Here is a 21,127-nt window from a genome sequence, read left to right on the forward strand (position 1 = left end):
AAAGTATAAAATCTGTAGGCCGCCATCCATCATCCAACGCTCTGCAGTTTAAGTGTTGCCATCGTAATTCCAATCATCTGCTTTCAGCTGATTTAAAAGTGTGTAAATCAGAGAGGACTGCAGGCCTCCACACGCTGCCCGATACACCTGGTGGAGGGACCGCGAACTGGCCTGGATTGTTTTCTTTTCCTTTATCACGTAACTCTGATGCTTTTTGCTCCGATAGTTTGGATTAAATGGAAAGTTGATGCATCATTTCGTTTTTCCTTTTCGAGTTTGCCTGTATTTGTACTTAATGCTCAGAAAATACAGTCTTCAGTCTGAAAACGTTCACCGTTCCTTCGCTTTTGGCTCATTTTCTCTTTCATCCGGAACTTCTCAAAGCATTAAAATCCAGAACACTGGAGGAAACTCTGAGTGCCCGATACAGAAGCAATGTATGATGTGTCACGACATGTAAAAACAAAAGAAAAAAGGCAGTTTCCCAGCAGCAGAGTGCTGAGTGCTACTGAGTCATACAAGTGAGAATCTATTTTGATCACTAGCACAGCTGTAAGACAGCGTTGGACACTCGGTGCCGAGCGAAGACCATCATGCATCTTTGATGTGTACATGGTTTGTTTCTCTCAGGTGTGACGACACTGTTCTCACTGCAGTAATTTCTAAAAATGACCAATCAGCCTGAGCAGACAGTTTAACTGGAGGTGGACCTGTAATGTCGCTAATAGTACCAGGAGAACCAAACGCGAGAAATGTGTATCACTGACCAATGACAGTTGCTGCCCTCTTCTTCCTCTTCTGTTTAGTTTATTGTGGTGCACAGCTTCATAGTGCAGCCTCTCCACCCAAACTGATCCCATTCAGCAGCTTGTCCAGTCTGTAACACAGACCACAGACCTGATTCAGTACCTGTTTGGTTCGTAAAGGTGCGTTTTGACACAACTGGACATTATGTATTTCTGATTTTTGTCAGGTGTGTGTACCTGCGTACCAGATATGTACACTCCTGCTCATAGTCACTCATTGCATAGATAGGAAATCTGATACGGCAAGCACAGAGGGTCAAATTTGAGCCAGGAAGTCAGAGTTTAAACTCTTATGGACAGTTAGAATAATAAGTTTACTGTTTTTTCTGCATCTTCTTTTCTAAAAAGTTTGTCTGACCTGGAGGTTTGAGTCCAACCTGATCGTCTGACTTGTTTTTTGTGCCTAAAAAAACAAAAATCTGTATTAAAACATGTTTTTTTCTGTAAGATAGCCTCCCCCTGTACCTGTGGGTTCATATCCTCAACACTCTTCATCTAACACATTTTATGATCAACTGAAATTAGTCCAACAAACTGTTAGTGTGATGTATGGCCTGGATCAGAGCCACACGCACACACACACGCACACACACACACACACTGAGCACCTTGCGTGAATACTTTGGATGCTCTTCATCTTTCTGTCAGTACATGTGTGTGTGATAGTACAATAATTTGCATACAGTGTTGATCTCCTGCTCTTACTGTAAACACTGATCTCGCATGTGTTTCCTGGCATGTGAGCGCCTGTAGGTGAGGATACGCGCTGCGCTGTTTTGTACAGTGATTTGTGGCGTGGAACAGTTTCGACTTTTATGGTTTAATTGGTCGTCGGCCTTGCTGCCGTTGACAGCGACACGCCCTGCCCTTCCCTCTGCACGCCGCGGTAGGATATTTTCACAGGAGGTGGGCACCTGCCTCAGCTTCCTCGCTGATTGTTTCCAGGACCGGGGGCCTCTGTGGTCCTGACATTTTTTGCACTGAGGTAACGTTTCCTTGCATTATGGTTGCAGAATAGCTCCCCTTGTCCATTGTCCGGCACGTTAAAACTCCTTATGGATTCGTGAACAGTGATGGGGGAAAGTGGAGGGAGGGAAGGGGGGGGATTCCGGGGAATTCCAGCAGCATTCCTATCAGATTGCCTTCCTCGCTCTTTTTTCTTTCAGCGTAATCAGTGCAGCTCTGCGGTGTCAAGGCCATGTCAGAGCTCTGTGCTTTACACGTAACATTAGCAGCATCTCGCAGCTCGATGATCATCGAAATAAACATAAAAAAATAATCATGAATCTGCAAGGAGGGCAAAAATATAAGTGCATTTCCTGCATGTTTGAGCAATAAAGCTTTAAACAGCTGTGCACGAGCACGAAGGTGATGTTTGATTCAAGAAAAGTGGTTTCATTTAAAAAAAGATGGGAATTATAGAGGAACATTTTCTTTAATTGATTCAAAATTAAATTATGCAATTAAAGTGTCACCACAGGAGCAGCACTTGAGATTTACAATCACACACTTAAACACTTTCCCACTCAAAGCGTTTTAGGAGAATCATGCAGCAGCTACGAGCGTACCTGCTGCATCAGGTTTCAGAGCAATTAGACCGAGAGTCATCCAGAGAAGACAAGAGCCAGCAGAAAAAAGCCAGACAAACAGAATCAGGGTTTGGAAAGGCTTCTTATCTGCGTTGGTAGTAAACAGAGCAGAGAGGGCGCAGTGATGGAGGGTCAGTCTGAGGGCCGCCGCTGTGCTGATGGAGCAGCTCTGAGCGGGTGGATGCGTTGACCCCGGTGCTGCTTGGCTTGACTTCAAAGCCTCAAAGCCAGATTCACCTCTCTGATCGTCCGTCCACCCATTTAGCAGCTCGTCAGTCACAGACAGGAGTGGACAAAGTGCTCTGAACTCTACTGAGGCTGTGATAACAGTTTAAAAACACTTAAAACTGATGAGCGCTGCATTCAAACGTTCACTCAAAGTACGAGCAGCAACTGGTGCAACAGGTAGACAACAGAGCGGCAGTCTGCCATCTGACAAGTCTAACAGAAACGTTTCTGTGGGACGCTAAAAATGTAAATTTGTGAAAGGAAAATTGTTGGTTTACAGCTCATATCACCAGTAATATTGGAATCATGTAATCAAAAAGCTAAGGAGAGAACATTAAATGCTAACTGTGGAGCGTTCACCAGGCAGCTAACATCCAGAGGTCATAGTATTTGTTTTATTGTGACAGGAAGCAGGAAACAACAAATATGACAACACCAACCACCCCCTCTCAAAGCATCCTGAATGTGGATTAATTGATGATCTTGACCGTAGCTGACCAGCTGTGATAGCACGCTAGGTAGCCACTTAATTAGCTGCTAGCTCTCTCTGGCCAGGTGTCGTGGTGTGATGATGTTGAAATATATTTTTTCCATTTCCTTTCAGACTCTCGTAGTCGGTGCAGGAAGCAGAAAGTTAACATTGATGGAGTTTTAAGCTGCTGTAAGTTCAGATATTTTATTTTTTCAAATCAGAATTTTGTTTTTGACCCCTGACCTACATCAGGTGGTTGAACAGTAAGTTCTGGTATAAGCATCTTAAACAAGTCGAATTGTCCTGCATCCACACTTAGACTTCAGCCGATCAATGCAGCTCCTGGATCAGCACCTGATTGTCCCCGTGCCCTTCATGAATGCTAAAGTATTAAAAGCTGGCAGGAAGAATGACAGGAGCCGGATCAGGTCAAAGTTCAGGAGGGAGGTGAAGTGTTTTGAGAAGACGGCCTCTGATTGGATCGGCTCCAGAGCCTCAGGTCTCAGGTTTTCCTGCAGTACCTGTGAGGTTTGCAGCTTTAAATCATCCTGGCACTGACTTCTTGCTGGAGCACTTTTGTAATGAAGCCTACGTGTTCCGGCACCAACAGGCGTGACTCAGGAGGGAAATATTGAGCACGCTTGAGTTTTAATCTGAAATGCTGCACGTTCGATATGCGACGTCTCTCTGCAGAGCGTCCGCGAGCTCGCCTCTGCGTCCCGTCCGCGTCGTGTTTGTGTGTTTGTGTGCGTTCGGGTGCTCCAGAGAGCACACAGGAACATTTTCCCACTGCTCGGTGGAGCCGCCGTTCTGTTGTCGCGAAGCCGCAGCCGCGCTGGTCATTGTATTTGTGTCCTGTGTATCACTTCCTGCGTCAGATTGTGGATTGTTAGCGAAACAATGGTGTGTTTCGCCTTGAAAGGACACCTCAATCATTTACCACTAGGCTGTAAACGCAGACGTATACAGCGCTGCTGCTCTGAGACAATATGTATTTTTCCCTCTGTGCTGTCACTTGAATGCAGCGTGAGCCGACAGTCCACGTCATGAATCATAATTTAGATATGAGCATAGCCCTGATTTTTTTAACATCTGAATACAATACAATGAAGTGAGACTGGTTTTTCACAGCGATCCTCATCGAGCAACAGGGCGCCAAGTTTCTAAACCCCTCCCGTTACTGCTGATAAAAGACAGAAAAAAGCCAAAAAAAGGAGATTTTGTTAAAGATAATTCAGGCAGCGATGTATATTTCCAGTGAGAGGAGAAGATTTATGTCTTCTGTTGTTACAAAACAGCCCGTCTATAAAAAGGGCTTATTTCCTGTGAATTCAGCCGCTGGGGGGTATCACCTACTGTACTTAACCAGAAACATTCGTGTGAGCCAAAGTAAACATGCCCACCTCCACAAATATGCAGTCAAGCACACACTTGTCGCTCCTGGTTGTGGTTGTGGTGATGGTAGCGAGAATGAAGCCTCTCCCGCATCCCGGCTCACCTCCCACCGAGGATGTTATGCAAAAGAAGAAAAAGAAATCAAAGCAAAATGTAAGCCAGTGCGAGACTGTCAGAAAGGCTAACATGTTTGGACCCAATGGCATTCTTCAGGTCAGGAAGTGTGTCTTTATTAGGCTCCGACATGTTGCTGCTGCTGCTGCTGCTGCTGCGTGACAGCAGTCACTTCAGATGGAGAGTTCAGTAATTCAGTACTGTGGCTGAAGGACAGCGTCAATGTTTGGCTGTTTTAGTCGCATCTTTTCAATCAATAATGCAAAAATTCAGGTGAAAATCTGACTAATTACACTAGTTTAAACCATCCATTGTGTGTCTATACCCGACTATTGCGGGGGGCTGGAGCCTATCCCAGCTGTCAATGGGCGAGAGGCGGGGTACACCCTGAACCGGTCACCAGCCGATCGCAGGGCAACACACACAGACACACAACCATTCACGCTCACACTCACACCTAAGGACAATTTAGAGTCACCAATTCACTTAACGAGCATGTTTTGGTCTGTGGGAGGAAGAGAGAGAACCCACTCATGCACGAGAAGAACATGCAAACTTCACACAGAAAGGCCCTGCCTGAGCCGAGGATCGAACCTTCTTGCTGTGAGGCACGTGCACAACCTGCTGCCCACCGTGCCGCCCACTAAAAACCACACCAAAACTGAAACTTTGACTTGCGATGAAGAGCCTGCTTGTATTTTCTTCCCACTTCTCTCTGTGTTCTCAAACATTATTCACTGCAAACTGTGATGACCAGTGTCTTTTTGTTTAAACTTATTTCTGTGAGGGTTTTTCTATAAAACTTTGAGCCACAGATAAGAGACTGAAGTAAAGCGAGTGCGCTCTCAGTCCATTTAAAAACAAGATGGAATACAAAGGGACTGTGACTCACCTGTCAGGTTACCCACAGTCATCTTTTCATCAAAGAATGTCCATTCACAGTCACCCTCCGTAGCAGCGAGTGGATCACACACACAGAGAAAGTGATGATTCTCCCGCCTCTATCTGCCGCCATGAAGGCAGATAAAACCCTCAGATCTGACAGATACAGAGGCGTGAGCGTCCCTGAGGAAGAGTTTCAGGCCCTGAAAGCAGAAAAACACTTGACTGAATCAGCTTCGTTCTAAAACTCTGGTTACATTTCAGGCTTTAACGTGACACTGTTCCAGAGCAGCTTCCAGTAACTGCTTCATCTGGTGCTTTTCATTGATTTGATTTAATTTATTCATGATTTTTATTCATTTTTCCCTTTCGTTTTGCCCTCTTCAGTCGAGACATCATGTTTTATCATTTTATTATTTACAGTTTTCTTTCACGATTATTGAGGCTTGATATATCGAATCCTGAACCAGTAGGCAAGGTGCTTTCTTATTTTGCTGTTTTGGGAAGTTTCTGGGTGTCGACCTTTGGGCAGCAGGTGTGAAACCCCCCGGCCAATAACAGTGTGCAGAGTGAGGGCGGGGCTCTATTAAAACATAACCAGCAGGAGAGGAAGCTAACGATCAGCTGGGGTCGATTTGGATGTTTCAAAGCAGAAAAATGCTTCTTGCTCTGCCTTTAAGTCACTTTAATAAGAGTTAAATGACCGTGACGACATTTGTGCATGTTTTTTCGTTTAAATCTGTTAAAACTAGATCACCGTTCACGTACACTCAGCATGTGTATGTCAGCAGTAGCAGCAGCAGCACAAAATGCAGAAGTTAACTGCATAACAGCTGCGCGCATAGACGACACTACAGACGCTGAGATAAACTGAGTGATTTAGCGTTGATGCTGTTCGTGTTGCAGCTGTTTTTGTTCTTCTTTGTCTCTTTTTCTATTTGTTTTTGGCGGTGTGTGTTCTTGTGGTTGCTTCCACCGTGTGTTACTGCTGTTCGTCGCTGTCCCTGTAGAGTTATCTCATGTGTTTTCTGATCTTTACGTCTGGGTCACATGACATTTTTGGTCTTATTCATTCACTGTGTGTCAGTAAGGACCCCAGGAAGACCAGCAACCAGCGTGTGGAGGGAAAAACAGTTTGTTATCCATGTTGAATTAACTGCTGGCTCACAGATAAAGACAGGCTGATTACAGGATCACATGATGCTTCTCTGACAAATCAGGGAAGGACACGTCATGAGTGAGCGTGGGTTTCCGTTTGTCCAGACTACAACGCTGTCGGTCAGTAGTGAGGATAGCTCGTGTGAATGTAGGTGTTTGAGATCCCGGCTGAGACACTCACAGAGACCAAAGTCCCAATCTGTCCGCCCCCTTTGTTGACCCTTTGACCCATCAGGACACCTAAACCTGCTTTGAAAAGGCACTGCAGCCCTTTGCTTCCCTTCCCCTCCTTGTTTGTACTTGTTTGTCTTTGCCTTCAGTGAGTTATACTGCTTATAAAATGCGTGTGATTAGCCACATAAATATTTGATCCACGTGCTGACTGATCTGAGTCCTCAGGTGTGCAGGATGCAGGGAGCTTCATCCAGACCTTTTTAAAAGCTTTGCAGAGCTCTCAGAAAGCCCCTTGAGCTCACGCAGGTATTAATTTGCAGTGATTACCTGTAGCTTCACAGGACCAGCAGCACCTCCAGCCAGCAATCTCAGACGGGGGCCTAATTGACACTGTCTGTGGGGAGGGGGTGGAGGGGGGGTGCTGTCGTTTTGTTCCTTCCTTTTTAGAGCTGAGGGCTCCCCACCCTGCGGAGCTTAATGAGATGTTTACATGGAGCTGGGTGTGGGAACTGGGGCCCATATGCTGCTGTGTAAGATGACAGGGACCTGCTTTGTGTTTTTGGTCTTGTTAAGAGGTTTTAGTGCTGAAATCAGAGCCTGCGGCCTCCACCGACCTGCAGCGAGGTGAGAGACGCTGGGCGTGACATCTGCTATCTGTCAAAGCGCTAAAGCATAATGGAAGAAAAGGTCCCTCTTCATGAAGATCCAGTTAAAACCAGTGTGACAGATGGATTTGGATCAAGCTTGTAGTTTAACAGATCTTTTTTTATTTGGCTTTTTATTGAATTTTAGAGCTGCAGATTCCTCTCTTACTACTACCTACAGCTGGGTGTCCTCATTTTCCAGTTTAGCTTCAATACAGCACCTGAATTTTGCACCAATAGCAAAATGGGGAATTTAAAGATGCCTTTTCAAACTCCTCATCAGTAAAGTTTTTCTGATTCTGAATGTGACTAACTCGAGAGCTTCGCCTTCAGGCTCAGTCTCCTCTTCACCCCAGCAGTCGCTCATCTCGGAGGGGCTGATTCTCCTCCTCACCTCACACACACTGCTGGTTCATTTACTTTGATCAGTTAAATAAGTCAGTCTGAGTCCAGTCAGTAGAAGACGAACCTGCACTGGATCCCATTCAGAGAAAGACACTCGGACGGACGGACGGACGGACGGACAGACGGACGGACAGCGTCAAGGCTTCAGTCCTGCTTGCTGCAGGTGATAAAGGCAGTAAACCATCATGTCTGCAGCGTTATCAGACACACAGCGTCGGATTAGAGCGGCTGCACCTGCTGCTGCTGCTCACACACTGACCTCAGCTCAGAGGAAACGAATCCGCCTGCCGGCAAACACCTGCTCACCTGCCACCTGCCCTGTGTGGGCGTCTGTGTCGAGTGTGTGTAGGCGTGTGGGTGTGCGCCGGCAGCGTCAGATGTGTGTGTGAAGCTATGTCGCAGTGTGTACGAACATGTGTCTTTATGGTGATTGGAGGTGTGTGTGTGCGCCTTTGAGGTTAAATATTTGTGGTTTTCAGGAGGGTGTCAGATTTGTGAACAGTGACTCTGCTCACTGGAAAACCACAAAGACTCCCTCCCATGTCACACCTGTATTCATGGTTTGTGTCATGTCCTATCAGTTGCACCAGAAATCCCTCATCAAGGTCTAAAGTGACTGAAAACACACTTTAAAAGTGCAGCTTCTCTGACAGACAGTCTGAGGTTCTCCTGTAGAACATGAAGAGGAGAACGTTCCTCACCATGATGAACATCTCAGCCGACGTGTGTTTGAATCCCGTGTGCTGTGTCTGAGTTTGGCTGATGCATGGATGCTCCTTGTTACCATGGCTGAATGTTTCTCTCATTGGCCACCGACAGCCAATCATGAAGCTATTTAGCATAGCAACTGCAAAATCATGAGCACTCGGCTCCAGCCCTTCAAAGGCTCTTTATTTAAAAGGCTTTCATGGACAAATATTAGTTGTTTCATGAAGCCGAAGCTCTTGAGCTCTGCCTGTTAGCTGGAGTTGAAACAGCTCCTAAAGATGAAGTATTACTCCGTGTGTACTGCAGTTTCATTGAACCTTCAGCCCTTTGCCGTGACCTTCCCTCCACCTTCTCTTGTGGTCCTGCACTCATTTATTCAGCTTTATCAGACACTTTGCGTATTGTTGTTGCTGCTAACGTCGAACTGCAGATCCTCCACAGAACACCTCCATCGCAGCTGTGCTCGACTGCCAGTGTGGAGCTGAAATCACATGAAATGCTGATAAACATTTTCTAGCTCTGCGCCGACTGAATGTGTTGTATTCAGTGTGATTTATGTCTGTCAGATTTGGGAAAACTCGGATTTGATCCACCTGCAGTCTGAGTGTAGCCTGATTATGAAGCGGGACCTGATGAGATGAGATAAATGACACATATTCCCAGTTTATTGCATCACAAGGAAGGTTTGTACAGGCTGCATGAGAGCTGCATGAACTGGAAGAGACGTGGGTGTGTGATTCAAACACAGAGCAGCAGCGAGGGGAGTTACAAGGTGATGAATAATGCCTGTTCACTCACAAGGTAGAGATAAGTGTGCGTGTGTGTGCTGGCCTCCAGCCTGCCAGCGAGCTGTCAGGTGATTAAACAGTGTTTCCTCTGAGGGTGTGAGCCTTTAAAGCAGGAGGTGAGAGGAGGTGCAGGCTGAGGTCAAACAGGGTTTCTGTCGTGTTGACCTCGTCTACCTGAAGGAGGTCACGGCGCTCAGAAAGCTGCAGGATGTAGATCGGTCCGGCTCAAAGCTGCTTCAGCTGGGTGGACGCTTGTCGCTGACACGGCGGCTTGAGCCCGTCAGGACATACGTACATAAAACACCACCTGCAGGCAGTGCAGAGAATGCAGACTGTGTGTACAGGTCATAAACAAAGCAAGGAAATTTACATTTTGGCCAATCCTGGCTGCTGTGTCCGGACTGCTGTGCAGCACTTTCTCTGTGCACTCGATGCTGTCAGCGTCTGACCTTGATGATAAACTCTCCACCAGCAGACGAGCATCACATGGAAGTATTTCCAAATTGGATGATTCAGCTTGCAGATTAACTACAACCACGATCTTTACTGAACCTCAACATCACTGTAGCTGCCGTGCGTGGATACGTAGAAGGCTTTAACTTTAAAATCGCTGGCATTGGACCTAAAAAGAAAGAAGTTCAGCAGAACCAGTTCTGCAGAATCGTCATAAATGCAGCACAGGCCGAGACGCAGAGCATTCCCTTGTTTTCGTTTTTGTTTTCCTCCGACAACATTCACGACCACTGGAGCTTCGCCTCCAGACGCTGATCCCCATCTGAGTGTGCCGCGCTCGTCTCAGACCTCCCGATAGCCGACCTGATGCAGCCTGAGGACTCCTGAAGTCTGCATTCCTGCTTCTCCAAACCGCCTGTTCCTTTCTATGTTTTTTTTAGACTTTCTGATACCACTGCTGCTGCCTGTCACACTCACATTTCCCTTATGGGGGGTTAATAAAGTGTGATCTTATCTTAGCTCCTACATGACCCAGACCTTCACCCCACCCTGTGATGAGCCACAGTGATCTGTCAGACGGTTAGTCAACGCTTTGGGAACTGAGCTTCACACATTTAAATGTTCCCTGCTGGGAACTTGAGAGTGAATCAGTAACTCTCTCCACTCCCTGAACTGCATCATCCCCGGCCTCGCATGCCCCTGAGCAAGGCACAGACTGTGTAATCCTTTCTCTTTTCTCCTGTAACCACCCCCTCCAGAGCTGTTCCTGCAAACAAGAGCGCGTTTTCATTCAAGTTGCTGGGTTATACAAGGATTGAAAAACCAAGACAATCGTCTATTCTGTGAAAACGGTCCTCCGGTGAGCAGCATTGTAGTGGAAGGACCACACAGGCAAGCCACAACAGGACTGTCTAAAGTTTACTCTTTGTCAGATAAGAGCTCCACTCAGTTCTGTTTGCATTCTTCAGGACGGGACTTGTAAACGTTTCTATGGCAGCCCTCTCAGCCCTCAGTCTGTCTGAGCGCCGCCGCTGCCAGCGGAGGTGAAAGCGCTCGTGTTTTTGCTCGTATCCCTTCCTGAAAACACGCGAGCGCTTTGATGTTCAGCACGACCCTCGAGAAACAGTAGCCCGTGAGTCAGGAAGGAGGAAGAGATTGAGGTCGGAGAGGGAAGTCAGAGGCTTTGCTGAGGCAGAAACACTGAGGGCCCGTTCACACCTGGCATTAAGGTGTCCTGGGTGATCCAATCACAAGTGAAGGTGGGAATGCACCCAAGACCCACTGAGATCCAGTTGCTCAGACCGCATTCAGAGGTGGTCCGGGCCGCACATTGTAGTCTTTGCCAACAAAAATGACGTAGGTGTTTAGTTGCATAACGAGCGGTGGTGGTTTCGTTAATACCAGGTGTGAAGGGTGAGGTCAGCTTTACGCTTCATCATTATGACATCATTAACAACATTCAGAAATTTTTTGGAGCTGTGACTCCATTCAGAATACTTTTTGCCTCTTCCGCATTAACTCACATGCAGAAGGTGTAAATTGAGAAAGGTCAGAGGCAGGTGAAGAGGTGTGAACTGGTTCCATATGCGAGTGAAGCGTCAGATGAACACAAAGGAGCAATAAAAGTGAAAGGGAGTCAAAAGTGACTGGCTCCTCCTGTGCAGGTAAGCACACGCTGCACTCACCTGCAGGGCTGACTCAGGACTTCTAACAATGACGGAGGGATAAGAGGGAAAATTTCATGTCCACTCAGATAGTAAATTAGAGTCATCAGAGGCATAATTACTTTAATCACCAGGTGTGATTAATGCGCCTGAATTCCATCAGTGGAGACAGACCTGAGCTTGTAAAGTGGTGCAGGACATACACGCAATGAGGACATCCACAGTAAATATACGCTCCAAACGACACATTCATGATCTGAATCCAGGTTTTTAAAGAAGAGCGCTCTGGAGGGCAGCGGGAGTGTTTTTTGGGGGCAGCGCTCGTAAACGTGGTTTCTGCTGTGCCGGACATATCAGATCAGGGCGTGCAGACTTCAGCGGGGCTCTTGTTTAGTCTTTGTTCCGCATTAGAGGCCCCAGCAATGTGAGATGGGACTTTATCTCCCGAATTTCTTAATCCTTCAAACATCCAGCAGCTGAATATGAAAACAGGGTTTTTTAAGTTGTGCTGTATGTGCAGAAGACCTACACACACTGTACTACACACAGTGTGTTGATCCTTTTCTATGCTGTGCCAAATGTGCCAGTGTTCAGCTTTTTTCACTCAAAACTAAACCGGTACCTTTTCAGTAAACTCAGAGAGGCTGCCAAACGCTGCTCACTGCAGGACAAAGTCTTCAGTTGTCCTGTGAAACATCTCAACACACAACTGGATGGAACTATTATTTTCATTGTTGATTAATCGATTAGTTGTTCGGTCTTAAATTGTCAGAAAATGGTGAAGAATGTGAGATGATGTCCTCAGATGTCTTTTTTTGTCCACATCCCGAAGACGTTCAGTTTACTGGCATAAAGAAAACACAGTGTTCACATTTAAGATGCTGTAGTGAGAGTATTTCAACTTTTTTTAATTAAAAAAATTACACAAACTGATGAATCGATTATCAGAACGGTTGCTAATGAATTAATTAACAGCTTATCGATGCAGGTTGAACTGGATGCACTGACACAATATTTTGTCCATTCATGGTCCCCAGATGATGAATCCTACCAACTTTTCCTATAGCGCCACCGTGAGGTTGAAATTTATGACGAGCATTAAATTTAATTCGCAGCAGCTTCAGCTGAACTTTGTGTTTAGTGCTAGTTTGTAAAGATTAGCAAGCTAAGCTAAGATGGTTAAACTGGTATCCCTGCTTAACATCAGCGTGTTAGCATTTAGCTCATAGCACAGCTGTTAGCATGCCCACACTATGCTCATGCTTGTTCTTTTTTCCTTCAGCTGCACTCAGCTGCTGCTGTTAGCCACGCTAGCAGTCAGCCTCCATGGATGCTTGGTTTGGCTGCAATGCAGGTGTTATCAGAGGCGTATATTTAGAAGAAATAAGGAACAAATGAGGAGAAAGGCGAGAGAGGGATGTGTTACAGTTATTTTATGAGCTCATCTTGTTTTGAATATGAAGTATTAACTCTGCAGAGCCGATATTAGTCTGCAGAGTTACAACAGCAGTCAGTGGAGTGGAGCCGTTGGTCCTGATCCTCTGCTACGACCCGTCCAGTGAGTTTTATGCAGCTAATTAACCTCACTACTTCCCCAGTTTATCCGTCCAAGCGGTGTTTCCCACACTTCCTTATCGCCGCTGATAAGAGCCGTCGTAAAGAGATGAACACAAGACGTTTGTGTCTGTGAATGAGTCATATGTGCAAAGTATGTGCAAATGACAAAATCCGTGTGTGTGTCTGCACCTGCTTCCCTGGGAGGAAACATCTGCCGCAGGGTGTCAGAGGCCACCTGTCGGCCGCCGTCCTGCAGCCGCTGAGCGACCAGCCCGCAGAAGCGATCCACTGTCTGCGCCAGCCGAAGCTGCAGCAGGAGGACCTGAATGGAGAGAAACAGCTGTCTTATTAGACCGCCCCATGGCCCGCCATCTGAGACGGCGTGGCTTCGCCCTGTTTTCCCGAATGAAAGCCTGGTGTGTCGAGTACGGACGAGACAGGAAGTCTTCTGTGCGTGCTGGAGGGAACAGATTGACAGGGTTTTCAGGCACGCTGGAAGGCTTGAGATTGAAATGGTGTGAAATATGGCGAAATTGGCAGAAACGTCCTGAAAAAGGAAGAAGACTGATAGTGAACAATTATGCAAAATATCCCTGATTAATAACAACTTACTGAACATTCAGCTCTATTTCAGCCGTGCTGGCACAAGAAACATCCGTCTGTATGTCTGAAATACCTCATCATGTAATGAAATACCATGAAAGTTGGTTCAGGCAGTCACGCTCCCTCAGGATGAACTGTGGTGATCCTCTGACCTTTTGTCTTGCGTCATCATCCGGTCAGCATTCACAGTCATGAGACTCAGCTGCATTACTCCTCCAACATCCAGGGATGGTGCCTGCACTGTGGTGAAGGCATGTTAAAGCTAACGTAAAACACTGCTGAGTATCACGCCCTCGTCTTTGTTCGATTCACAGCAGTTACACTAAAAATCACTTTGTCGTTGGCTAAATGCAAGCTTTTTGTTGGTTAGTTTTCTTGATTTTCTTGTCTAATGTTAGCAGCAGCTAACAGCGTTCCCTTGCAGCTAGCAACAAACTCAAGTTCAGCCGTTTGTGTTTGGAATAAAGCGAGCATGTGAATGGACAGAAGCGCTTCATGCTGTGGCGTGAAGTCGTTTCGTGCTCGCTGCCGTCCTCCACAAAGGAACAAGGCGCTTCACCTTTCAGGCCTGCAGGTGTTCGATCGCTCTGTTCCTGTGCGTTCAGGAGAAGATGGTCGTCGTCCGTTAGCTGGTTGGAGGCTCAGATCATCTCAGACCCTGAAGTTGCTGCTTTGCAGAGTCGTGCGACATGAACATAATTCCTCAGAAGCAGAAAATGACTGAGTTCTTTGGGATTGTGATATCGTTGTGAAATGTGGGCGTGTGTTACCACATTATCCCAAAGAAAGTAAATAAAAGAGAGGCTCCGGGCTGTGGGCGGACAGAGCGCCATTGTGCTGAGCAGCTCGCAGGTGTCTTCCAACATAATTTCCAAATTTCTGTCAGTTGTCCAGGAAAGCTGCGATAATTTGGATTTCCCAACAACTCCAAAAGTGTGACCTCATGAAGAAGAGAGTTCAGGCTGATGACCCTCATGTCAGCAGTGATTCAGGGTTCACCTGTCGAGCCAAAGGCCAAACTTGCAAATGACGAGTTTTTTGCTTTATGGTATCGTTTTGAAGAAAATGTCGATTGCACAGCATAACGGCGATAGAGTCATGACACATCTGCGTCTGGACTGGTTCCCTGTAAGCTTCACCTCCTCCCTGCCGTTCCCTCAGTAACGATCTTCTGGGAAAACGAAGGCCGACAGGTGATCCGGTCCAGCTGGAAACGTTTACACCTGCTGTCATGCCTCCATTATAAAATAAATGAATGAATGAACTCATGCTTTTGCTAACGTTTTCTTTTACTCCACCTCCACCCCAACACCAGCCCCTGCTGTAGTTACATGTTTGCATGAAGCAATGTTCAAACTGTTATTACTGCATGTAAGATTCAGACGGTTTCACTTCACCTCTTCACTGAACGTGCATCTTCCTTCTTTTGTCATCAGTTCTTCAGTTTTTTGTTATTGTTTCCTTGAAGTGGCTCAGTGGCAGTTTTCATGTTCATCAAACCAACCATCACGAACCGCGTCAGACTCCAGAGGGAGCGTTTGAAGGAACTGTTGATTGAATACTTGTGTACGGTGATTTCAGTTTTCAGCTGCACCATCGTTAGCTGCTTGTACTCATCAGAAACCTTCTCACTGGACGACCTCAGACACAGGTGTCATTTATGATGTTAATACAGGTTGCATTCCTTTAAGGTGTCCCAGGACGAGACGCCTAAATGGAACAGAGCCTTTATTCTTGTCACTGGTTGCACCTGACTTTGTCTCGCCGTTACCTCTCAACACATGCACTGTGAGAAAGGTTTCTGCTCTCTGCTGCTAAATGCTTTCACCTCAGTAACTGAAGTACTTGCATTAAAAGTCACTCAAGCAGACAGAAAAATAGATGAAATTGTGAATTTTAATAGAATCTGTATTGTCATGCTTTGAGGTCCCTTTAAAAGGAAAGAAACTTTAGTAGAAAGAAAAGTGCAAAACAAATACAGACTGTCTCCACTGATATACAGCGCAGTACAAGTATGTCCTCTTAGAACTGAAGTACTGAAGTACACCTCAGCAGCTGCAGTATTTGATTAAATGCAGTGGATTTCCACCATGACCGCATACTTCCACCACCTCAGTGTCTGTGGGTGTCGCTGAGCGGTCAGTAGAGGGCGCTAACAGCCACGTTTCCTCTGCCTGCAGGTCGGTGAGGAGCAGCTCAGCAGTCCGCCACTGAACGCAGCATGTGCTACAGCACTCTGCATGCTTTTACTGAGTGTTCACGGCTCAGATTTACTGCTGAAACTGCGCTTTTATCTCACTGTGTTAATGTGATTTACAATTCTGCATGAAACTTACAAGACAAACATCTTAATTTGGATTTATTCGGGAAAAACTCACTTTTTTCAGTGTAGACAAATACACATGTCCAATAAAATGTCATTTTCTTTTGTGAGTGTACTAAAAATACAAATACAAGCTCCTGTGGGAGAAAACTTCAATAATAAATCCATCAGCGGTCCTCCCCTTACTCCCTCTCCCGCCCCTCTCCCTGATAGGCTCTCGCTCGACAAACGGTCCACCCAGGCGCGCTGTGATTGGCCCAGGCAGGTGCCTGTCATCGGGGGAGCGCCCGGCTCAGGCTCTGGGCAGCAGAGACGCACCGCTGCTCCTCTCCTCTGGCGTTTAGTGCGTCGAGCGGCGAAGGGAAGCGGAGTTCGCGCGTCTTGTTGTGCGTCTGTGGACCAAACAGCAGCAGCAGCGGTGCGCTTTCCCTCCTCCAGAGCCGCAGGCATCCCGGGGAGCAGCCGCGCCGTGCATGCCTCCGACAGCCGGAGGAGGATACCGCTCTCTTCTTCTTACTCATTATTATTCTGACTGATTGAGACATACGTATTTTTCATTTCCCTAATGGTAACCAACACCGAGCGGCCGGAGACATGTGGAATAATCTGGGGAAACTGCAGCGCTTCTCTCTAGTCTGTCTTCTCCTGACGCTGCGGGCTGAGGTGAGAACTTTCTGTTACTGACCTCAGAGCAGATGATGTTTTAAAGGTGCTTTCACTTATCGATCGGCTGGACGTTGGGGTTTTTTTTTTGTTTGTTTGTTTGTTTTTTTGGAGGGGCTTAAATTCCAGCCTTAATTGAATCGCCTGCTCGACGGTCGAATCATGTGATGACGGAATTTTTAAATTTGCTCTTCCTTCTGGCAGATAAATGAAGTTTTCAGTCATGTTTTAAACGTCTGCTGTGTCATGAGCTGTGTGATAACCGCAATCAGCTGCTGCTCAGCGATGTAAGCCAGAAAGTCATGACAGAGTTTGGTTAAAGTTTTCTGTTCTTCACGCAAGGCTCGCCGCAGACTGAGCGCGTTAATCGGTGTTTTACGGTGACTCTTAAACGCTCGGTTACGCAGAAGAGTTCGATGAAGTGCTTCATGTTTGCACTGCAGCTTCACGACATTAAAAAAAAAAAAAAAAATCCTAGAAGTCGAACAGACCCTCAACTTTTCAGCTCCATGGTGGATTTGTCTGGCTTATTATGTCAGATGTTTCCGCGTGTTTGCAGAGAAAATCTGCTTTTGGCTCAAACGCAGCCTGCAGGTCTCGTTGAGGTGGACTTCTTGTTGTGTTCGGCTGCAGCCTGAAATGCAGAGTGAGCTGAATTGGAGTACCAGGTCGTGTAATCAGCCTTGAAGTTCAACTGTGCCAGAATGTACAGTAGTGTGGGCAGCAGAGGGACTGTACGCTGAAGAAAACGAAAGAACAAAAAAAAAAAAAAAATACACTCAGTTTAGCTTTTCCCGTAAATCTGCTCAGTGTCACAGAGTTCCGTTTGTTTTTGTCCTTTTTTTAGAGAGAGAGAGAGAGAGAGAGAGAGAGAGAGAGATATTTGATTAAACAAGTGACTGTTTCTTCTACAGGTTGTTGTTGCCATTTGTCACCTAACCCTTAAAATACTTAGATAACCAATTTTAGACTCTAGTAGAACTAAATAACCCCCGTTTATTTGCTCTGATTGGACATTTTAAAGACTGAAAATGTCCATTAACGTCCCCTGCAGACCTTTTCAGCCGCTGTCGCTCTCCTGTGTCCTCCGCAGGTGTCTCAGTCCACGGGTTACTTCGAGCTGCAGTTGATTTCGGTGGAGAACCCTAAAGGTCAGCTCTTGAACGGCGAGTGCTGCGACGCGGAGAAGAGCGCGGCGGAGGGCCACTGCGGCGCGGACGAGTGCGACACCTACTTGAGAGTGTGTTTAAAGGAATACCAAACGGAGGTCACGACCAATGGACCGTGCACCTACGGCTCGGAAACTACTAAGGTTATCGGTGGGAATACTTTTCAGTTCAGGGGCGGCCAGAACCGGAACAACGATGCCGGGAAGATCATCATTCCCTTCCAGTTCGCGTGGCCGGTAAGTGGATCATGATGTGGAGGTGGAGAGTCTCCAGTTTTATGTGAAAAACGTCCAAATTTCATGTCGTTAAAAAGTGGATTTCAGAGGAAAGATCGCGTAAATGTTTTTTAAAAAATCACCTGGACGCATCATCAGAACTAGTTTCTTTCTGGCTGTGGTCAAAGCTCATCATTACATCACACAGTTAAACTCGAGTTGATGTCAGTGATCTATGTTGTGTTTAAAAATGTAGATTGATAAAGGGGAGTTTGGATGTTTTGCTGGTGAATCATGACGCAGCCTTAAATCGGTCATTCCAGCTTGTGCAGAGCGTAATTTGGCACAGTTTTCTGTAAGCAGTCTCTCGCTGCCGCCGCTACTTTCCTCTCCCCGCGTGTCCATTTGGCAGCGTTTGGCGTCCCTACATCATCAAACATCTCTGGAGGGGCTTCACATTCCTCTCCCGGAGCGTTTGAATGAGTGTCTGTGTGTTTCTGATCAAGCGAAAGCCCCGTACGCGCGTGACGCGTGACTTTTACGCACAGCCGCGGCGCAGTTGTGTCTCGGTTTGATGAGTTACCAAACAAGCTGCTGTTTGTGTGGCTTCAGTTACAGTGTGTGGAGGGGAGATGGGGGTGTGGTGCCAGTGTTTGAAGGGGGAAAAGAACTATTTCCAAGCCGGTGTTGATTAAGAAGTGGCAGGTAACTCATTATCTAATCTAAACAGAGAAGTGGAGCCAATCAAAACCCGCTCTGGCTCCTTATTTGGACAGCTAGCGTGGGAAACAGGAACAGTGCTGGCAATCAGAGCTTCATGAAGGCTTCTGAGAGGCGGCAGGAGCTGCTGAAACGTCACAGGTTTGATTCCCACAACAGCTGAGTGAGCTGTCAAAGCGGAATCCTCAGTCAGTAGGAGTCAAACAGGAAGAGAGTTAATGGACAAGATGAAAGTCAGCATTGATTACATGTCCATAAATACCATCAATAATCACAGAACATTGGCTGGAGTTCAAGTGTTGGTGCTTTAACAACTAATCAGTCAAGAGAAAAGTGTAATTATTTACTTAAGCTGTTTAAACTGTAAGAGTTTCCATTTACCAAGTGATTTTCAGCTTTTGTTAAGTCTTAAAAGTCAGATTTTCAGAAGGAGATTTTTGGTGGACGTTTGTCTTAAAGATCTGATATTTTACAAAGTAAAGATTTAATGAATTCACCGTTGCATCCCTGATTGTAGTATCCTCACACTAATCATTAGAAACCCAGTGTTTGAAATCAGTGAACGTGTAAGATGTCGTTCACTTCAGACGTTCGTGCTGTAAAAAGCAGAAACCCCCGCGTGTGTGTTCATGTCAGATACATACATGTCGTACATATCGGGTGCTTTGTGGCTACGTGACCTCCCCATTCATCACTCCTCATGGTCAGCTGTCAGCAGAGGAGAAGATGGAAGTAGTAAGTTGGGGCCCTGCGGGCGGATTTGGTTACCACTAAGTTGTGTGTGACACAGGCGGTGGATATCAGTGTCACCAACTACTCAAACAAGTGAAGATCCCCGGCCAATCTGGGCCGGGGGATGCCTTTACCTCGCCGCCTCTCAGGTTCACGCTCTATCTGTTATTGGGTCATTGTCTCACTCGGCGTGTGTGGGGTCAGTATTTTCCACTATCCGCCTGGGAGGGGGTGGATGAGTGTGTGTGTGTGTGTGTGTGTGTGTGTGTGTGTGTGTGTGTGTGTGTGTGTGTGTGTGTGTGTGAGGGGGCACAAAGGAAGGAGGGTATCAGTGTTCAGCAGCTTCTTCTGATGAGGCCGTCAGTGCTGAAGCAGACGCATCAGTTCTCCACACGCCTCATGGGCTGAGCTGGTTGTTTCTGTGATGTCACCCATTAAAGACCAAACCACTGCACTGCAGCATCGCACACAGGAGCCGCTGAGGGCGACACCTTGAGATCTGTTCTTTATTGTTGGGTCAGTTGATTTATCTGCTGTGAAAATTACTCACTAGTGTCATGAACTGAAGGTAGTGTCTCAAAACAAAAGATATTCAATTAGCTGTAATATAAAACAGAGAAAAGCTGCAAAATTTTCACATCTGAGAAGCTGGAAGATGAGAATATTTGTCATTTCTACTCGATGACTGACTTTAATTAGTTACCAGTGTTGTGTCTGCTGTGTGAATGTGATGTGTGATGCATGTCTGTCGATCCTGGAGGAGGGATTCCTCCTCAGTAGCTGGTTTTCATGTGCAGATCGCAGTTTCAAGCAGAACTTCAGTCCCTCACTGCAGCGATGGATGTGGAGCTCCTCTATTCACTCATCGTCGAAGGATCTCTGGTATCAGTCTTCAGTGCTGATTAACTGCAGTTTCTGGAAGCTGAAAAACATCCTTGAGACATCCTCCAGGTTCAGTGTTTCCTGCTCTGTTTGCACAGCGATCAAAGTATTTGAGAAAAAGAAGAAGTTCTGGAGGATGAGAGGGTGGTTTTTATGTCAAACTGCTGTTTCAGAATCAGTCATCTCAGCATCAATAATGCTTTCTTAAACCCCGTTTTGTTTTGTTGAATAAGCACTGAACGATCTGTGAGCTTCCCTCTCGACTCTCCTCGGCCTCCTGCAGCCTGTGGTTTTCTCTGTGCCGTGCTGTCGGCCCACAGACAGCACTGACAGAGTGTTTGCAGGAGGCCGTGGCCTGTAGCCTCTGGTGCTGCTATAGTGGACTCCTTCGGTCGGCCAGTATCTGGGCCACTGGTCCTGGCATGAATGAGCTGATGAAAAAGTAAAAAAGAGGCACATTGTTCTGGCCTCTCCTTTGCCGATTGCTCCCCCTTCATGTCAGCCCCTCTGGCTGTTTGGGTCTTTAGTGGCATCTTTTTCCATGAAAGGGACGGGGGAGGGATTGACCAATGGAGCGAAGGAAGGAGGGATGATGGAGGATGAAGCCCCCTTTAAAATGAAAAAAAAAAAAAAAGCCCTCCACCCAGCTTGCTCGTGTGGTTTCTGTCACGAGGGTGGTGTATTTTTAGGATGTGTGGCTATTTTTTATTTTTTCACAGTAATGAGTGGAGGAAAAAGAAGCATTTAGTTCTTCTCCTCGTCCTCCTCTGCTCACCCCCCTCT

The 21,127-nt window shown here is 46.5% G+C and overlaps 1 protein-coding gene across 2 annotated transcripts in view; it reads left to right on the plus strand.

The window, feature by feature from the left end:
• The first annotated feature begins 16,241 nt into the window (after window positions 1-16,241).
• Window positions 16,242-21,127, plus strand: part of LOC139342268 (protein jagged-2-like) — a 45,045-nt gene continuing 40,159 nt past the window's right edge. The window contains exons 1-2 of one of the 2 annotated variants that reach the window (XM_070979275.1): window positions 16,242-16,626; window positions 17,720-18,031. In XM_070979275.1, coding sequence (XP_070835376.1) covers window positions 16,558-16,626; window positions 17,720-18,031 — 381 coding nt within the window. In that variant the 5' untranslated portion in view covers window positions 16,242-16,557. The remainder of the gene's footprint in view (window positions 16,627-17,719; window positions 18,032-21,127) is intronic. The other variant, XM_070979274.1, reaches the window with a different exon arrangement.

Source organism: Chaetodon trifascialis, chromosome 14, assembly GCF_039877785.1.
Source record: "Chaetodon trifascialis isolate fChaTrf1 chromosome 14, fChaTrf1.hap1, whole genome shotgun sequence".
NCBI classification, from domain to species: domain Eukaryota; kingdom Metazoa; phylum Chordata; class Actinopteri; order Chaetodontiformes; family Chaetodontidae; genus Chaetodon; species Chaetodon trifascialis.